This window comes from Podarcis gaigeae, assembly GCF_964106915.1.
Source record: "Podarcis gaigeae genome assembly, chromosome: 1".
NCBI lineage: Eukaryota > Metazoa > Chordata > Lepidosauria > Squamata > Lacertidae > Podarcis > Podarcis gaigeae.
The window spans coordinates 62,970,078-62,989,455 of NC_139678.1; the positions used below are offsets into that span (position 1 = coordinate 62,970,078).

The window sequence follows — 19,378 nt, forward strand, 5'->3', positions numbered from 1 at the left end:
TCAGTTTGACTAAAGAAGGGGTGGGGAGACATCACCTGGAGGTCTAAAGAACAGAGGAAATGAGGCAGTGCAGACACAGAGGCTCCACTCTGGGAAGTGGAAGGGAAACAGAAACCAGCATCATGGTAGCCGACAAAAAGAGAAGCGGGATTTTACTTCAGTGCCAACATTTTATTACATTTCTGGAAATTAAAAATTGCTCTTCTAATGAGCTAAACAATGCTGAAAATGCACGGGGTTGGTGCTGCTTGATTTATTTAAAATTTGGTATCACTTCAGGCACCTCTCCACATAAGCCTAGAGAGGTCTCTTTGGGAAAGGACCGTTTAGAAGATCCAGTGGGACAATTGCTTTTGCCCTCTCTCCCTACTCCTGTTGTCTTTCCATTTCTCCCTACACCCCACCCCACAAAATATATCTCTTCTGTTAATCTTTAAGGTGCCACAGAAGATTTATGGGTTTTCTAACAGATTAATATGGCTTCCCCCAGTGCTATTTTTCTAGAAAAAGAGGTGCCAGAACTTACCATGAACGCCTTCCTCATTCTCTTAGAATGGCGATGGCGCTCACCTGAGAGGTGTCAGAACTGAGTTCCACCAAGTTCTGGCTGAAAAAAAAGCCCTGGTTATCCCTCTGTTCTTTACTCTTGAGAATATTCCCTCCCTAGCAGCCCCCTTCTATCTGAACAAGCCCCCTGTGGGCTCTCCCTCACCTGACATTACCCCACAGGAATTCTCTTGCCCAGCTAAAAACCTTTCCCAGGCATTCCATCCATCAAGGAAGCTCTGCCTCCCCAGCATTCCAGGACAACTCCCTCCATCCCATCATTAAGCCTGGCAGATGGGGCGGGGGAGAGAGAGTTGGTTTCAATGGAGACAAACAAACCCTAATTATTGGAATGATGGGAAATTTCAGCCATGCAAATTATTGTGTACAGAGGCACTCTGGGCTCCAAGCTCTATGCCAAACTGCAGATGACGACGATGATGATTAAACCACACGTCACCCTAAGGTCACCACTTCTTGTTTTACTTTGTACCTTATGTGTTCTATCTGGTCAATAACTTCAAGCCGTGAGGTGGCTCATAAATCTGTAAAATAAACACACCCACAAGTTCTCAAAACTATAGGTCATCATGTGCAATTATTGTATGCATTTCCATTTGTGTGGTTTCTCATGCATCTGGGTTTTAATTGTTTTATATCCAGCTGTTGCTAGGAGCTAGCTTGGGTGATTTGCTTGGGGAAAGTGGAGCATACATTCTTAAACCACTGCTTGTTTATTCATTACGTCACATCACGGAAAATTCGCATAGAATTCACCCCCCATCGTGGAAGTGCTTTTTCACATCTGAACTATCTGGCATGGAAAGGACCTTTAGCTGCACACGTTTTCAAAACAAAAGACTCTTACTTCAGAACACCTGGAAGGGCTGTAGCTCAGGTGGGAAGAGCTAGGTCTACAAAATGTCCCAGGTTCAGTCACCCCCATTTCAGGTTGGGCTGGAAAGAATCCTATATGAAATCCTGCCAGTCAGTAGATACAGTACAGAACTAGATGGACCAGTCATCTGATGATATGTTCCTAGAAGCGGTCCTCAGAGGTGGAGGAAGGAAATCCAATACAGCCAGGCTAGGCAAAGGGGATTTGGTGCTGCTTAGTGCATTTCAGTGGAGGCAACTGGGAATTCATTCCACATGGGAATGAATGGGGTAGCCTTTGTGTACGTTAGAGTTGTTGCTCCTGTAATAAACTATTCTGTATGAAACAGAAGCACTTTAACACCACCTAGTGGTATATGATACTGATGTGTACCAGCAGCTTGATCTGTTTTGGAGCTGCTCTGTGTTTCACTATAATGGAAGAGCCTTAAAATGTTTATAAATTCCCCTCCTCTTTCCATAGAGGTAGGTGAAATTTGCAGGCATAACAGTTCCTCCTGCCAAATTGTAGGCAGATACATCCAGGGATTTTCCTGCAATTCACCTTTAAAGTTTGATGGTTGGTTTGAATACTATTTTCTGCAAGACTTTGATGTAATTTCCAGGCATGGTGATTCCTTCTGAATAGACAAAACCTGTCAAATTTCTGAATGATAGTTGGCAGTGGTTCACAGAGTTTTACTGTTTTGTGGTGGGTGCAATAGGAATCATAAGTTGGGGTGGGGGTGGAAAGAAGACATGGATCCCCAGGAAAGGCTGATGTGGGTAATATATCATCATCCCAGCAAGGACTCTGTTGTGCTAACTTTAGCTGCTAGGGGGTGGGCTTTTGTAGAATAATGTCCTGTTCCTCCTAAGAACAACTTCAAGCAGACACAGGAGTCCTAGGATTAGCACAGGTACAAGTATACCAATTCCATCACTTATTGAAGGATCCTGACATTAAAATGTATCCATGTGTGCCTTTCACACGGTATGAAGAAATGGTATGATCAACTGGCCCCAGTTGCAAAATAAAGATTTAACTAGTGGGAAATTTGTCAGGACTGAAGCAAACATGGAAGAGTGAACTGCGCCACAATGTACGTGAGCAAGATTGGGAAACTGTCTGGTGAACCAAACTTGCCAGATCTATCGCTCCATATATTAGGGAAAATACAATCAAAATCATAGGACACCATTCCAACTTTCCCATGTGGCATCTGATATCTCCAGAACTGTTTACCTGGAAAGATTACAATCCTAGTGGGACATGCCATCATTTATGGTGGGGTTGCTCAGTAGCACAGACCTTCTGGGGAGATAAACACTTGCAATAGTAAAAATAATTACCGGTATACATGCACCAATAGATTTCACACCTCAGTTGTCTTTTCTATCAGTCACTAAAGGGATAAACAGATGAAGACAACCCCCCACCCTCCAATCTTCCTATTAGTTGCAACAAGGTTCTCCAATGTCCAAATGTGGAGGGAATTGCATAGTTTAAAACTTAGATTTATGTTTCAAAAATGGCTTGCGACCAGCTGTAGCGGGGGGGGGGGGAGAGACACATGATGTGTTAAGGTATTGAAAGGCAAAGAAGAAAGTCACATTTTATGCAGTATGGTGGCAAATTAAGTACTAACAAAATTGGGCTGAAGAACAAGCTGCCCATGGCATCACTAAAAATCTGGATATTATTGTTCTCAGACATAGTAGGTCTCGATCTCTGTGAGGCAGAAACCATTATCTGGATTATAATGCAATTATCAGCCAGTTTATCAGGTTTAAAATCCTCTTAGGAAAAGGATTTAAATATTTGTATAGAGGAGGACATGGACTGAAAAGCACTTTGGACTTCTAAGCTGTGCAAATCATTATCTGCACATGTGACAATGTTCCTTAAAAATTCAACACTGATGGCATTGTACTGCATACCCATTCAGCTATCTCATATTACTTCCAATGCAGTCCAGAACTGTTGGAGAGGTTGTAGGAATAAAGGGGCTTTTCCCCATCCATAGTGTGAATGTTCACCGGTTGCTTTATTCTGGAATGAAATTTATCAGCAGATATCAAAGATTATTCAAATGTCTCCCCAGTTATCCCTACTAAATGTGTGGGCAGATACTAATAAGACGTTTTGCCAAAAGGAACATACGACATGATCTCTATAGTACAACAGTGGAAATCTTTTTTTCTTTTTCTTTTTTATCTGACTATATCCTTATGGCATAAAAATATCTGGAATTTAGTTACTTTTTCTTCCACTGTGCAAAGAAAGGCCACACTATGCACATCTACACAAACTATTATTGATGCCATTTTAATTGTTGGGCTGTTACAGTGGTGCCTCGCAAGACGAAATTAATCCGTTCCGCGAGTCTCTTCGTCTTGCGTTTTTTTCGTCTTGCGAAGCACGGCTATTAGCGGCTTAGCGGCTTTAAGAAAAAGGAAACAAACTCGCAAGAACACGCAAGACGTTTCGTCTTGCGAAGCAAGCCCATAGGGAAATTCGTCTTGTGAAACGACTCAAAAAACGGAAAACTCTTTCGTCTTGCGCGTTTTACGTCTTGTGAGGCATTCGTCCTGCGAGGTACCACTATATTTGTTTTTATAAGGAGGAGACCTTGAGTACTGCGTGGCATGTATTCCCTAAGCTTGCTTAGGACAAACATACCCCATTTCTCACATAACGGGATCTGGTTCTTTCACGCTTCAGCATAATAAACCTGAAAAAATAATGGCTGCCAATCATGTCATTACCACAGGAGCATTAGATGATCTCAGTAGAAAACCACTGTAATTTGAAGTCCTAATACTTTCTTAGTAAGGCAAAGGGTAAAGGGACGTGGACGACTCTGGGGTTGTGGCGCTCATCTCCTCATGGCTTCTGGGTCATGTGGCCAGCATGACTAAGCCACTTCTGGCAAACCAGAGCAGCGCACGGAAACACCATTTACCTTCCCGCCGGAGTGGTACCTATATATCTGCTTGCTTTGACGTACTTTCAAACTGTTAGGTTGGCAGGAGCAGGGACAGAGCAACGGGAGCTCACCCCTTTGTGGGGATTCGAACCGCCGACCTTCTGATCGGCAAGCCCTAGGCTCTTTGGTTTAAGCCACAGCGCCACCTGTGTCCTCTAGGTATTAGTAGTACCATACTAATACTGAACTTGCAAGGATAAACCCTGAAGTGTATTTTGTGGGGGAAGCCAGGAGTGTTGAAGAGAGTCTCCCAAATAAATATACTCTAACATGGTGGCTGTCTTATAAGGATAGTATGAACTTTGTTTCATTTGTATCAGTAAGACAATAAGGAAATAGAGAGAGTACTCACATAGCAAGAAATATGAAATTTCAATTCTTTATTTTCATGTTCCTAAAAAATGTACAGGGCCCTCAAGCAGCAATTAAGTACATAAAGACTACACACACAGTATTGTCCATGTTTTAATTTTTGCTGGCTATTAAATTATTGCATATGTGCACACACCAATACAATGTAGTCATTGCACCTGTTCAGTAGTATCTTATATGTTCATTTCTTGATTCTCCAACGAATCTAACTTTACTTTAAAAACTGGCTTTCCACCTGGGCTCAGGATCCCATTTATATTGCAGTGACTAAGAAAAAGAGACCAGTTTTAAGTAGACACACACATCTATCTGGCTTTGTGCCTCTTTCACAGTTTCTACTGATCCAAATTTTGGATATGAGATGGGTTAAGCAGCACATCTTTTACATACTGCTTTTGATTTCAATAAAGACAAGAGGCAAATATACATTTTGCCACTGTCTGGCCCCCATTTGCTACACACCAGACTTTAATCCAAAAGGTCTGGAGCCTGCTGAATCCATATGCCAGGCTTGATAATGAAACCCCCTAGCAGTGTGACCATATACATGTCTACTTAGAAGCAAGTCCCATCAAATTCAATGGTGATCAATCCCAGGCAAGCGGGCAAAAGGATTATAGCCATAAGCACTTTTCAACAGCAGTCCAGGCTACCCCAAGCTAACCCTTTCTAGAGTAACAAAACACATGTCTATATTCAGTAAAAGTAGATTAAACTATTTTTATTATAGTATTTGTTTGACCCTATTCTTTTTACTATAGAAACCTCCAACACAAATCTAGTATTATATATAATTAAAATAAAATACTTCCTGATTGGCCCAACTACTTCTTTTGGTCTCATTATTTTAAATATTAATTGCTCCATAAAAAATATACAGTCCACCAACATGGTACAGCTGGTTGCCTTCTGCAGCTGGCTACATATTTAAACCGTGCAATTCAGTGCTCACTTATCTAAAGGCTCAACCACACTTACCTTTTGCCCTGCAGTTTCCAGGCACAGATCCGTGCTTATAAAAGCTCTGTGTCCAAATGTTTGTTTGTTTTACCCCAGAGTTTTCCCCGAAAAAACCAGCTCTTTAGTGCTCAATTGGATCAAATGTCAGTTTGTGTTTCCTGCAGATTGCTGTTTGCGCCAATTGAGCTTTAAAGAGCAGGTTTTCACAGGGAAAGCTTGGGGGGGGGGAGGAAAAAAGGTGCTCATACATGGAGCTTTAAAGTGCGGACCGTGCCTGCAAAGAGCAGAGGAAAGGTAAGTGTGGATAAGCCCAAAGTGACAAAAAAGACAAAAGAATAATAATAATACACGCTTCATGGCTTCAGTCACTAAATCTTCAATTTACTGTAGGCTTATGCTGTCTAAACACTCAAAGGATTTAAGGTTACTTGAATCAATTTTGCTAGATTACACCCCCCCGCCCGGTCATCCAAACAAATGTAAGATTTACGCTGTCGTTAGAATGAAAAATCTATTCTCCTGACCTTTTATATTGGCACTCTAGTTATATTTGAGTGCATGTAGTTCATGCAGAGGAGACATGTTGCAGAACACTTACTCCTATCCACTTGGATGCATTTACAGCTGAACACTGACATCCAGTGGATAACCAGGCTAATGCTAGATATACCAAGCCAGGAACGTTCAAGTTTCATCAAGGTAACCCCCTTTTTAGTTCGTTATTAAGGGAGGAGATTGAACCACTGGCTATTTTCATCTCAGGCAAAGTAGGGAATAGTGGCAGCAGATTAGTGAGAAAAGGGTGGAAGCAGGGCTCCATGCATCTTTTGTACAACTGAAGCTTTCAAGGGAGGGGTTCTAAGAAAAGCAGAATAAAACTCTGTTACATACACCCCTCACAAAAATGATTTTTCTGCAACGTTGCTAGGCTGAAGATGTCAACATAATGGCTTGAAGCTCAATCAAAGCGATTGAGGGAAGGCAACACACTGAAATTCAGCAAGAAAAGGTCTGCTTACTCAGAAATAAATCCCAATAAAATCCATATTACTGAAGCAACACGGTTCAGTGTAGTTTCCATTGTCCATCGATCAAACTACTTTCTCTCTCTGGATAAGCATTAGCAAGATAGTTTCTTGGCTCAAAAAATTTAACTTGAGAATTAGAGACTGGTCCTTTGTGTCATCTTTCTGAACAGCTGAAAGTGGTGCAAATGCTTCTAGGATTAAACTATACAGTCTATAAGCAAGTTCAAGTAGCACTCTGTTTAAATAAAGTTGGAAGGTTTAACCGGTACAGTAACATGAGCAGCAATGAAAGCATCTATGATGCAAGTCAGTAATGTCTGCAGGAACTCATTCTCCACTACCACTACAGTTATCGCACAGGTCTAGCAAGCTTAGTGACCACATCACTACCAACGACAAGATAAAATTTTTTTTTGCAAAAGCAAAGAGTCTCTTTGCTAACTGATCTTCTCAACCCCAGAAAGATGAACTTGTACAGTTGTGGGGCTCGGCTGAAAATAACGTGTCTCCAGCTGCTGCAAGTTCTTTGTTTTGGCTTGGCAGCTTATGCTAAAAGAGTGAGGCAACTTTAAACTTAAACAGAGCTTCAAGGATTTGCAGTTTTGAGGTAGAGCATCTGGATGAAGGAACTATGTTGGTCAGGCATTTTCATCCACAGTAGTAAGGGATAAACAGGAATCTTTAGTTGCAAAGCACAGCCCACCACAGTATAACTTTGGCAGACCACCAGCCAAATGAATCTCTTTATAGAGATTCCCAGACTCTAGAAAAGGATTTCTTTGCACTCCAGGTGGATATTTTCTAAGCACCCCAGACATACTAGCTCTCTCTTAGCACAAGCCATCTGCTGAAACTTTAGTTGTGGATTTGTACTTACTTCATAGACAACTTTGGGTGGAGGGGGGAACTATATGTGATGTACCAACCACTTTGGGTTAGAAGCATGCCCAATGGATTTACACAAGCAAGGAATGCCTTTTCTGATAGAGAGTAGTGTCTGCTGCCTGAGTGTTTTTACAAAAGAATTTGTGGTATCTGTTAGCTTTTCTGTGTCACTATGACAACTGCAAACAGCACCCTGAAAGAACTCTGATGCTCTAGGAAAGAAGAGCGCACCACCCACTTAGTACCTGATGTGGGTTACATCCATCACTGTTAAGAGAACAAGTAGACACAGTTGCAGAAGTAACTTACAATAGAAGAAAGTCTTGAGTACATATACAATCTTTTCTGCACTGCATGCAATTTTACCTTACTGAATATAAATACACAACTACAGTCAGGTATGCTTTCCACTTTCTCCAAGTATTCAGAAATTAGTACAAAAGTATCTAAATTATAGGAATGATTGCTGCTAGTGATGTCAATCACTGAAACATTAAATATAAGAGACTGCCTGTTACAAATTATTCACAAAAGAGGTAAGAAAGTGTCCAAGATGTCATTAACCATATAAAGTTATGATTGAGAACATGCATAGAAACTTGTTCATCAAAAGCACTAATTGTACTTGACCACATAATTATGACTAAATTTAGTGCCAAAAAGAGTAAGACTTGTTTTATATCTGTATCCAAAATAAAGATTTCCAGTTTTAAGTAATGCCAAATGGGAAAAAAGTACTAGAAAACAGATGTTACAAATGCTGAAAAAAGCTTATTAAAATGTATTTTAAAAACACTTTACAAATTTGTTCTGATGGTTACAGGTTTGAATTTTAAAGAAAGGATCTGTAAAACCACATAGCTACAAACGCCCATGTAAACTTTTCTTCTCAGAAGCATTAAGATGTTGAAGAGTTATTTGTAAAAGACAAAGAATTAACAAAATTAACATCCTTTTCTAACGTTGCTTGTCTGACGTTTTCAGACAAGCAAAGTTCATGCTTTTCCTTAAGTTACATGTAATACATTAATTCTGTTGCCTGCGTTTTGCCGATCTCATTTTCTCAAACCGTGACTCCATCTCTTCCAGGACTTTGGGTGTGTATCGTACAACCAGCTTAACTTTTCCTTGAGCAGCTTTTAGCAGTTCCACGGCTTTCTCGTGGTGCTCCCCTTCAACACTCTGAAACAAATGTTTCAAAAATTAACCATTCTGTTAGTAAATATATATAAAAAAGCACTCTAATATTCCAACATTGTTATTTATAAGGCTAGCTGAATGACCTCACACAGAAGAGCTAGATTTTATGTTGGCTGTATCATAACGTTATCTGTTCTAGGTAATTTGTGGCTTTCAAAATTAAGCACATATTTAAGGGTGGGGGAAAGAAAAGGGCAGTTGCTCTAGGTTTCACTTACAACAGTGCTTCTCAAAATGTCAGTCATGTGTAAATGGGTCCTGATGTGTTCCTAGGTAGACTGCTAGACTCCCAAGATTTTCCCACCTTATCAGGGCACAGCCAGATTGCCTGGCAAAGTTAGTTCCCCCAACTGAAGTTACCAGGACAAATGAATGAGTCTATAGAAAGGTAAGGATTTTCTCAGTGCCACCCACCAGCTGGAAGGCTGTGTGGGGACTGGTCAGCTGAGTGTCAATGACTCCTTTAGTCAGCCGCCAAAACAGTTCATTGTGGGAGGACTTGAATTGCTGTGAGCTATTCCAGTGGCTACCTATTAGGAAAATGGAACAAGGAGCTGCTGGCCGTTGCTACATTTTAACCGCATTTAGGAAAAAAGTAAATGTGCATGCAAAGTAGCGTTGTATGGGAAGAACTGCTTTACCTCAGGTGTTCTGAGGTAACTTGACAGAGAGAACTCAAGGAGTCACAACTAGAAAGGGATGAATCTCTAGTTCCAGTCTGTGTCGTTTTTACATGGGTTCACTCAATCCATGCTTATCATGCTGTTTCCTCCAAAAACAGATTATTTCAAAATGCATTTTGATACATTTTTTGGCATGTTTGGGAAGTGTGAAAACTGGGAGGGGAAGTCTACTCAGCACAGTGGATTAGGTCCTTTCCTATCCAAATTCATTCTCTCTCTCTCTCTCTCTCTCTCTCTCTCTCTCTCTCTCTCTCACACACACACACACACACACACAAAATCAAATTACTGAAGCACAGCCTCATCCTTTCAGGATTTTGCCCCTATACCTTCAGCCTTCTTTATTTATTTTGTATCTTGCCTAGACTGCAAGGACCTCAAAGTAGTATGCATGAGGCTATCTCATTTTATCCTCACAAATCCTGTGAGGTAGGTTAAGCCAAAATATAGCTGACAGGTTTCAAGAGTAGAAAATATTTTTTCATTGAAAGTTGCATAGTATGTAAAATAGTCATTGATGAGAAACTGCATATGGGCAGTTTCTCAGCAATGTCTATTTTACTAACAGACTATTAGTAATAAACTATTTTACTAACATCTTGCTAATGTTATTTCAACAAACTTGGGATCCAATTCTAAAATGTGTATCCCCCTGCTTTATTAATTAAAAATGTTTCCTCGCATAACAGCAGGTTTCTATCAGTGCTAGTGAACTTAGAATTGCAAATCTCAAACATACTCCATAATATTTTACTCTCCATTACGATTTGCAAAAGGAAAATATAAACCTGTTTTTTTCATACTGCATAATACACACAAGACCAAGCAATCAACATCCCCTCAATGCCCTCAAGCGGTCACAGGTAGCTACTACAAGTGGAAGTTAAATTCCATCCCTACCACTCCGTTTACAGAAAGAAGCTGGTCTCCACGCTTCAATCCCCCGTGTCTATCAGCAATACCACCTGGGATAATTCGGGATATATAGATTGGAGAATTTTGCTCTTTGCCGCCCATGATGTTGAATCCGAGCCCTTCTTCTGTTTTTGGTAGTTCAACGACTCTGGGATGGGAATGACCCTCACTGGCAGCAAAGGCAGCAACAGTGGCCTGCAAAACATGGAAATCTCATTTTCCTCCCCATAGTTCACAAGGTCTGGAATCTTATTCACTGTCTTATCTCAAAGCCAAATATTTCAAAGCATCTAGCTAAATACTGCCAATACAAGTGCATCCCCTGCAAATGTACTTCAGAGTATTTTCAATCTCTGGGCTGCTGTTCTGAAGACGGTTTTTACTCCAAACCATGGGAAAACAAAAGGCAAATAAACCAAACATATTCAATGTTTCACTTATAACTGCATTTTCTTTGATGATACATGGAAAAAGGTGAATAATAATAATAATAATAATAATAATAATAATAATAATAATATTTTTATATCCCGCCCTCCCCAGCTGAAGCCAGGCTCAGGGCGGCTAACAACAGTAAAAATAACACAGTTTACATAAAATCACAATCAATTAATTTAAATACATTCTAAAATCAATTCAGAGTCAAATTAATGGCAACCATTGGGATAGAGTTCTATGAGGATTACAGAAGGAGGGGGTCAGACTGTGCCTTGGCCAAAGGCCTGGTGGGACAGCTCCGTCTTGCAGGCCCTGCGGAAAGATGTCAAGTCCCGCAGGGCCCTAGTTTGTTGTGACAGAGCGTTCCACCAGATCGGGGCCACGGCTGAAAAAGAAAAAGCCCTGGCTCTGGTTGAGGCCAGCCTAACCTCCCTTTGGCCCAGGATCTCCAAGATGTTTTTATTTGAAGACTGTAAGGTCCTCCGTGGGACATACCAGGAGAGGCAGTCCCGTAGGTACGAGGGTCCTAGGCCATATAGGGCTTTAAAGGTTAAAACCAGCACCTTAAACCTGATCCTGTACTCCACCGGGAGCCAGTGCAGCTGGTATAGCACCGGGTGAATGTGATCCCACGACAAGGACCCTGTAAGGAGTCTCGCCATGGCATTCTGCACCCACTGGAGTTTCTGGGTCAGTCTCAAGGGCAGCCCCACCTAGAGTGAGTTACAATAACCAAGTCTGGAGGTGACCGTCATGTGGATCACAGTGGCTAGGTCAGGGTGAGAGAGGTAAGGAGCCAACTGCTTAGCTTGGCGGAGATGAAAAAATGCCACCTTTGTTATAGCTGCACTCTGCGCCTCCATGGAAAGGGAGGTGTCAAAGATTACACCCAAACTCTTAACGGATGGTGCTGGCACTAATTGTGTTGCCCCCCCCCCAATCCCATATCGTCTCGACTCAGCCAAAGGACCTCCGTTCCCCCTTGTGTGAGTATTTTGAAAATACACACAAGTTCCTCATAACAGATGCACTACTATGCATTTTTAACTTGGGCACTGGAATCAAGTAAACAAATGTACAAATGAGAGTCATATTACACAACAGAATGCTCTCTAAGCTGAGGCAGTATTCATCACCCTGCCCCTTCAACATCCTTATAGTAACAGGTGCTGACAATCCCAACCCTCCACATTCTTGTACTGTGGGAACACCAGGCATTTATCCAATGCACTGACTGTTCAGCAAGAATGCTATTTTAGCATCCCATGCATTGGGGTAGGAAGGCAGTAAATAAACATGTAAAAAGCATCCGCATGAGAGTGCATTAGTGAACATTAACTGCTTCAGTGCATTAACAGAAAAACAACAACTTTAAAATAGGGAACTGCTATAGGAAAACTTTGTCTTTGGTAAAAAGCTCTTTCATTCTTCCCAGTTTATCTTAAGCCTACAATTGTTTAAAGTGTTTGTTTCACGGATGTACCCACTGAGCTCAAGAGCACAGCTCACTGCAATATTTTCATAGCCTAATACTTCAGCTTTTATAGATCAGAGCTGCCAGTTGAACTTTAATATATTAATCCTCCCTAAATAGGAGTCTTACCTTGGCTGTGGCATTAGCTCTCACTTCTGGGCTACTGCTGATGTCCACAGTCTCATACACATGCTCATATACCTTTAGAAAGAAAGAAAAATCAGGTATGTGGTTTATTGGATAGGGGATGACTGAATCAAACCACATTAATAATATTTCCAAATGAACTGTGCGGATTAACTATAATTTTGCATGCACGCATTGAGTTGTGAATCAGGAAACTTGGTTTGTCATTCACTACAGTCATACCTCATGTTATGTTTGCTTCATGTTATGTTTTTTCAGGTTGCGTCCCGCGGCGACCCGGAAGCACCAGAAAGGGTTACTTCCAGGTTTTACCACTCGCACATGCGCAGTAGCTCTAAATAACGCTTCGCACATACACACAAGTGCCAAATTGCACTGCACACCTGTGCAGATACAGTGCTTCAGGTTGCGGGCTTTTCATGTTGCGAACGGTCCTTCAGAACAGATCCCGTTCGCAACCAGAGATACCACTGTATTATCTTTTTTCTTGTAATTCACTTCAACAGAAGCCAATTCCCAGTGTAGCTCCCAAATTACTAATGAGAAGACCTTCTCCACACACTCCTCAAAAACATACCTCCCGCACAGCATTACAGAATTCACTTTGAAGGACCCTCTGCAAAGCCTGTAGTTTTTGTGGGGGCACTTCTCCGCTCCTTTGCAACTTTTCCAACAACTCAATAGCCCGACAGATGTCTGTAAAACGAAAGGCAAGGAAAGAACATGAACTACTAAAATCTACTCAGAGGGTAATGATACTGGTTCTGACCATTGAATTGGGCTAGTGAATCAGACCATGTGATCAGCCTATATACCTCAACTGTGTGGGAGCCACTCATAGAAATGTGGCTCCCATGCAGCTAGAGTAACATTCGAAAGCACTCCTTCCCATTCATCTGGAGCAGGAAAAACCCAGTACAGATCTTGTACCAATTTGCTCTTCAATGTTTGTTCTGTGACTAATGAGCATCAGACCAATATACTTGTCAACAAAATCCCAAGGACAGAATCCCAATGATCATCAGCTCTCCTGTTTCAGGCAAACCTTGTTCCTTGCAATGTATACCTATTAGGGATTCTTTATTACAAATATTTCAGTGGCAGACAAACGTTCATGAAAAACAATCTGGACTCCCTATACTATTCTTCCTTTGTAATATGCAGATGGAGAATTAAATGCCACCCCAAAGCAGCAGAATAAATATTGTTCTAGGCTCTGTTCAATGTTCACATGCTTAGATGACAAGGTCTAATACATGAACCGTCTATGCTCCAGATTACAACATACTCCTGAAGTCACTAACAGACAATGCACATGGTTCCCAAAGCAGACAGCTCTGTGCAAAATGTTCCCTCGGGGAAGAAAATGTGAATATGGTTGCTGTAACAAGCTTGGGGCCCCTCTCCTGCAAGCAAAACGCACTTGAAACTGCTTGAGTAGAGGGAAAGACCACAGAGAACATTTTACCCAAATGATTAAGTTAAAAGGTGGCTCAAGGAGCAGAGGACACCGATAATACCCTTCCATTTGAATAGAAACCAGAGCCTCTGAAAGAGTACATTTCCATAGGATGATCATTGGAACACTGAGAGTCAGGCACTGACCATTATGCAATGAACTGTTGACAGGAAGCTAAGTACAAATGTTATTGCTGCCGGATACATCTGCCATCTCAATTTCATGGAAACACATGGCATTTTAACTTTTTCTCCACTATCAATTCTAACATCTTCCTTAAATATTTGCTTCCACAACCAAGCACTCACTCACTACGGAGCATGGAAAAAATTAAGTCATCTGTTATTGCCTCTGTTACCCATCAAAACAACAACTTAGCAAAAAAATTGTACTTCCCAAAGCTTAGTGTTTGAAGATTAGAAATAAAAACACAGGCTTTGCATGACAAAGAGCAGAGCCAGCAGCTGAGTCCAAGCATCCGATTTTTATTTTTATTTGCAAATATTACTTAATTTTCCTTGAATGACTGAGGAGCAAAGGATAAAATGTTGTTCAAAACAAATATGAGGTTACAATAAGCCACTACTGTATAATGAATGTTAGAAGTTTCAAAAACAAACAAACCCAGCCATATTTGGAAAACTAAAACATGACAACTGATTGTCAGTTATATGGGTTACACAACATCCATTCATGGGAGAATATCATCATGACTTTAACAGGCTCAGTTACACCCTCCCTTCTATTTCTGAGAAATCCTGGGTTGTTAGACCCAAAAGGTCAATTGTTACTTAAGAGTTCCTATTGAATTTTGACTAGCATGGACGTTTTGAAAATAGTACTCTCCAAGATAGTAAAAGAATTTCAGTTAGGCAAGAAGAATTTCCCAGAGGTGCTTGCACATTCTCTATCCTTTTTTCAGTGTGAGCTGGTGACCCAGTTCTGTTTGGAATCATGCATGTACAAAGGGGGGGGGGAATGTTTCTGGGAGTGGCAAGAGATTTAAAGGCTGAACATCATATGTCGAACACTACTTTTGGGGTGGGCTTGAGAAGCAAAGTCATGCAGGGTGCAGTGCTTAAAGTTGCACATACAGCAAGCTGCATGGGTGATGCTGTTTGACTTCATTCCATAACTAATGAAGAGGTCAGTCATCAGTGATACTAAATCTTGTCTGTCATAGCTTTACACAGACACTACATTTTAACCTGCTATTTCCTTTTTCTTTATCTGAACTGTTCCCTCATAAAACACAGGATTCCCCCCCACCCCCAGGCGCTTGAGACATCAATACTTTGACAATTGACTCAAAAATAGCCTACTTGGTCATTATTTGCTAAGTTTAGTTTCTACCGAAATACTGTTAAGATACAATGTACATTTGTTCAACAGCAAAGTAACAATCATTCTGTTTTCTTAAAAATGTAATCATTTGTATCAGCAATTCTGTGAAAACTTTGTATAAGCAATTCTACAAACCTGCCCAAACCCTGTGATCAACAACTGAGACCCTTCTTCATGAGTAGTGCTAGAAATTCGCCAAGCGTCAGGCATGTTTTGCAACTCCAAATGTGACCATGTGGAGATATCTGAATGCCAGGTTGGCGAATGACATCTCCATCTGGCTGCCCACTCCAGCTTTCTTTAGCAGGTAGGCAGAAAAACTTAATTGCATTTATATCCCACCTTTCTCTCTAAGGAGTACATGGTTCACCCCCTCAGTTACTTCCCACAACAATCCTGGGAGGTATGTTAAGAGCCTGTGACCGGCCCAGGGTCACCCAGTGAGCTTCATGACTGAGAGGGGATTTGAACCCTGATCTCCCAATCTGACTATCTAACCACTACACTACACTGGCTTCCTAAAGTACTTCTGCTATGAGGCAGCTATACAAATTAAGTGGGTAAATAAATATAGGAAAGCAAAATGTCATTTGGAGAAGGATTTGAAATATTTTCCTTGAAGCTTGAATTTGCTTTATTCTGGATTGTTTTATTTGATGTTTTAATGTATTGTAATGTGCTTTTGAGATTTTTTCTTTAAAATATAAAGTGATATAGAAATGACTATTGCTGCTGCTGCTGATAATAATAATAATAAAAATCATTGTAAACAAAAAAAAAAAAAAGACACCTACGTATTCTGTTTTGGTGGCCATAACTAGGTTTAAGGTGTCATTAGTGATTAGCTTATATATCTGAGTTTCTAAGGCAACAAGGCCAACAGTGATTTAATGCCTAATGAGATATTTGAACCTTCATCTACCAGGTGCAAGTTAAAGAACCACACAAGTTCTAAGGAATACACACACACAAAATATCATATATTTATAAGTAACATATGTGCATTACAGTTCAGGATAACTCAGAGCTAAAAGCCTAAATCCTGTTTAATCACACCAGTTCACCTAAAAGTTTGGGGACATGCAGCAGTTCTTAAGATTCAGCACCTAGCCTTTCCTGTAAAACTCAGCTCAATGAGGACTGAGCATATTCAGTGACCACAGAATGTTGACCAAATGGGGGCAGGGGTGGGTGGGTGTGTAGGAGCACCCTGGAAAAAGAGTATAGCTGGCTGGTTCCTAGAACCCCTTGCTATGAGCACTCAATGTGACAACATTTTGTTGCAGCGCTGTAAAAAACTTAACCTGCTAAATTTGGTTCTGTACCTAGGAATCTGTTATTTCAGTCTGCATTAGCATTATGCAGCCACAGAGAACCCTCTCTCCCTCACAGAGCAACAGTTCCCCGAGTTCCCAGGGAAGACATACTGACTGTTAAACCACTCTGAGAACCGCACATCTCTCAGGAGAAGAGGAGGTATCTGAAAAGCACTCAGCACTCTTAGCCCACGACACTTCCCAGTCCCAGGATTCTTTGGGGGAAACCATGATCGTTTAAAGCAGTATTATGCTCTTTAAATGTATAGTGCAGATGGAGGCCTAGATGCTTCTAGGCTCATCAATTAGACCCTCCCAACTAACTATACATAGTAGCAGCTCACAGTGCATTTTCCACCGAGGCCTAAGAACTCCGATTTAAAACTTCCATAACTTTACACCCAGAGAACCGGCTGGCTCCTTCCGAGAGCAGCAGCCCAATCTGAACTTCCACAGGGGCCTTGTGTTGCCCATTAACCTCCTTGCGCACCCCGACCCACAGGGGAGCGCGCAAGCCACGGTCCTAGCTCAGCACCAGCTGACTCGGACCAGGCAAAGAAGCCGAGGCTGCTTTGACAGACGGGGGGGGGGGGAGGAGGGAGCCAAGAACAGAAGAAGATCCCCGCCGGGCCGGACGCCACGCCCCCATCTAGGTCTCTCTCGGCAGCCGCGCGCTCCCCACTTGCGACGGCCATCCCAGCTAGTAAGCCTGGCACTTCTCTAATCCTCTTCTTAAGCCAGCTAAACTGGAGCACTGCTGCGGAGGATCTCTGGGTGTGGGAGCGGGGGCGGGGAGAGGCAAGGGCACCCCCTCTCCCCACTCTTGGCGGAGGCTTGCGGGGCTGCTGTTGCTGCGGGCAAGTAGTTGCGCCTACCCTGACCAGCCTCAGGACCTAATAACGCTTTGGGGCTTAGCCTGCCCGCTCCCCAAGGCGGAGACACACGTCGCCCCCGCAGGGCATCGCTCAGTAGATCCGGCTCTCCAGTGGCTGCAGCCGAGGCCAGTTGTTGCCCGCCCGCCCGCCCGCCTGCCCGCCTTTGCTCTCACCTCTCTCCAGCCGCACCGGCTCCCCCAGCGCCGCCATCTTCTCCTTCTCCAGCTGCTCTCGGGGAAGTGACGCCGGGCAAGAGGCGGCGCTGCTTCCAGGACGCGCCGAGGCGAAGGAGGGGCGAAGGCCGCGGCTTTTCCCGGCTCTCGCCGGAACTAGCGAGGCGCGCGAGGGGATGGCGCGTCGGGCGCTCTCGTTCTGCCTTAGAAAGGCGGGCGGGATCTCGGAGCCCGTTCGCCCAGGTGGGCGGAATGGTAGCTGCGAGAGAGAGAGAGAAGTAAATGGGGCGCGTGTGTTAATGGTTACCAAGTGGGGTCCAAAGGCCGAGAAAGTGCGAGCAAGAGGTTTGCCCAGCACGGATGGAAACGGAGGTGCCCTCCGAAGGGCAGAGAGGTCCTCCCAGGGCGGGTGCGACGCGCTTGCCGGGTGAGATAGGCAGGCAACGCAAAGAGAATTCGGCTCCCGCAGTTTCGAGACAGATGCCTTTAGGGCATGAGTGCAAGGCTGGTATGCTGAGGGCGACGCTTTGTATGGCTAGTTCCAAGACCAGAGGAGCCAACTGCTAGGGGTTTAGGTCCCTTTGGCCCCCCGGTAAAATATTTGAGGGCCCTCAAAGTTGATGGACATTGCCATTAAAATAGTGTGATCGATTATGCAGGGCGGACCTTACCAGGACCCATGGGCTTAGCCAGTATTTATGTTAGGGGGAGCAGAACAGAACTATCAGCAGTGCAGTTGGTTAAGTAAGTTTGTTTATTTATTTACTTGATTTAGGGGGGCAGTTGCCCCCCTGGCTGCCCCCCCCATATTTTATTCGTGTTGGTACCCCTGCCCAAAATGATGGTGTGGAACTTGTCCATGAAGTCCAACCCAGCAACTCTATTCCACAGCCTCGCTTTGAAATCTTTGGTAACTTTGAACTATTTGTTTCCTGGGAAACAGAAATACTGGTTTCAAAAGGTCTTTGGACTGACTAGGTGTGTGCCCCTTCAGCATGTCTGTCTCAGTGTGGAGGTAAAGCAAAGTAAAAGGTAAAGGACCAGTCAAAGGTGACTGTGGGGTGCGGCGCTCATCTTGCTTCAGGCTGAGGGAGCTGGTGTTTGTCCACAGACAGCTTTCTGGGTCATGTGGCCAACATGTCTAAACTGCTTCTGGTGCAACAAAATAGCATGGCAGAAGCCAGAGCGCATGGAAACACCGTTTCCCTTCCCGCCACAGCGGTTCCGATTTGTCTACTTGTGCTTTTAAACTGCTAGGTTGGCAGAAGCTGGAACAGAGCAACGGGAGATCACCTTGTCGCACGGATTCAAATTGCTGACCTTCTGATCAGCAAGCCCAAGAGACTCAGTGGTTTAGACTATAGTGCCATCCTCTCCCCGTGAAAACAAAGTAGTGGAATCATCATCCTAGAGATAATAGTCCTGTTCAGAGGGTCACATCCATGTGTACAGTAAATTTGTGGAATGGAGATGGGAACTTCATTTGCTGGCCCCACCCTTAAGTGGCCATGTGTTCCACTTGCCCCCAACATCTGTGTGATGTGTGAAAAGGGAGCTTTATTTCTTATCCAAAAAATCTACATAAAATCAACATAAATGATATCTATAAAACTACAGGTGCACTAGCTTTTGGAACATGCGAATGTCATGCCCCTAATATAATGGCACAGGTAAACTTCAATACGGATTATAGTGCC

General features: G+C 42.8%; 1 protein-coding gene across 1 annotated transcript; it reads right to left on the reverse strand.

Annotated features, from left to right (window-relative positions):
- Positions 1–4,777: 4,777 nt before the first annotated feature.
- Positions 4,778–17,899, reverse strand: LIN7C (lin-7 homolog C, crumbs cell polarity complex component). Its single transcript, XM_083752917.1, has 5 exons — positions 17,682–17,899; positions 13,092–13,210; positions 12,497–12,568; positions 10,441–10,650; positions 4,778–8,839 (listed from the first exon to the last, which is right to left on the reverse strand). The coding sequence occupies exons 1-5, from the start codon at positions 17,716–17,718 to the stop codon at positions 8,684–8,686; spliced, it is 594 nt and encodes a 197-aa protein (XP_083609043.1). The 5' UTR covers positions 17,719–17,899; the 3' UTR covers positions 4,778–8,683.
- Between the last annotated feature and the right edge of the window lie 1,479 nt (positions 17,900–19,378).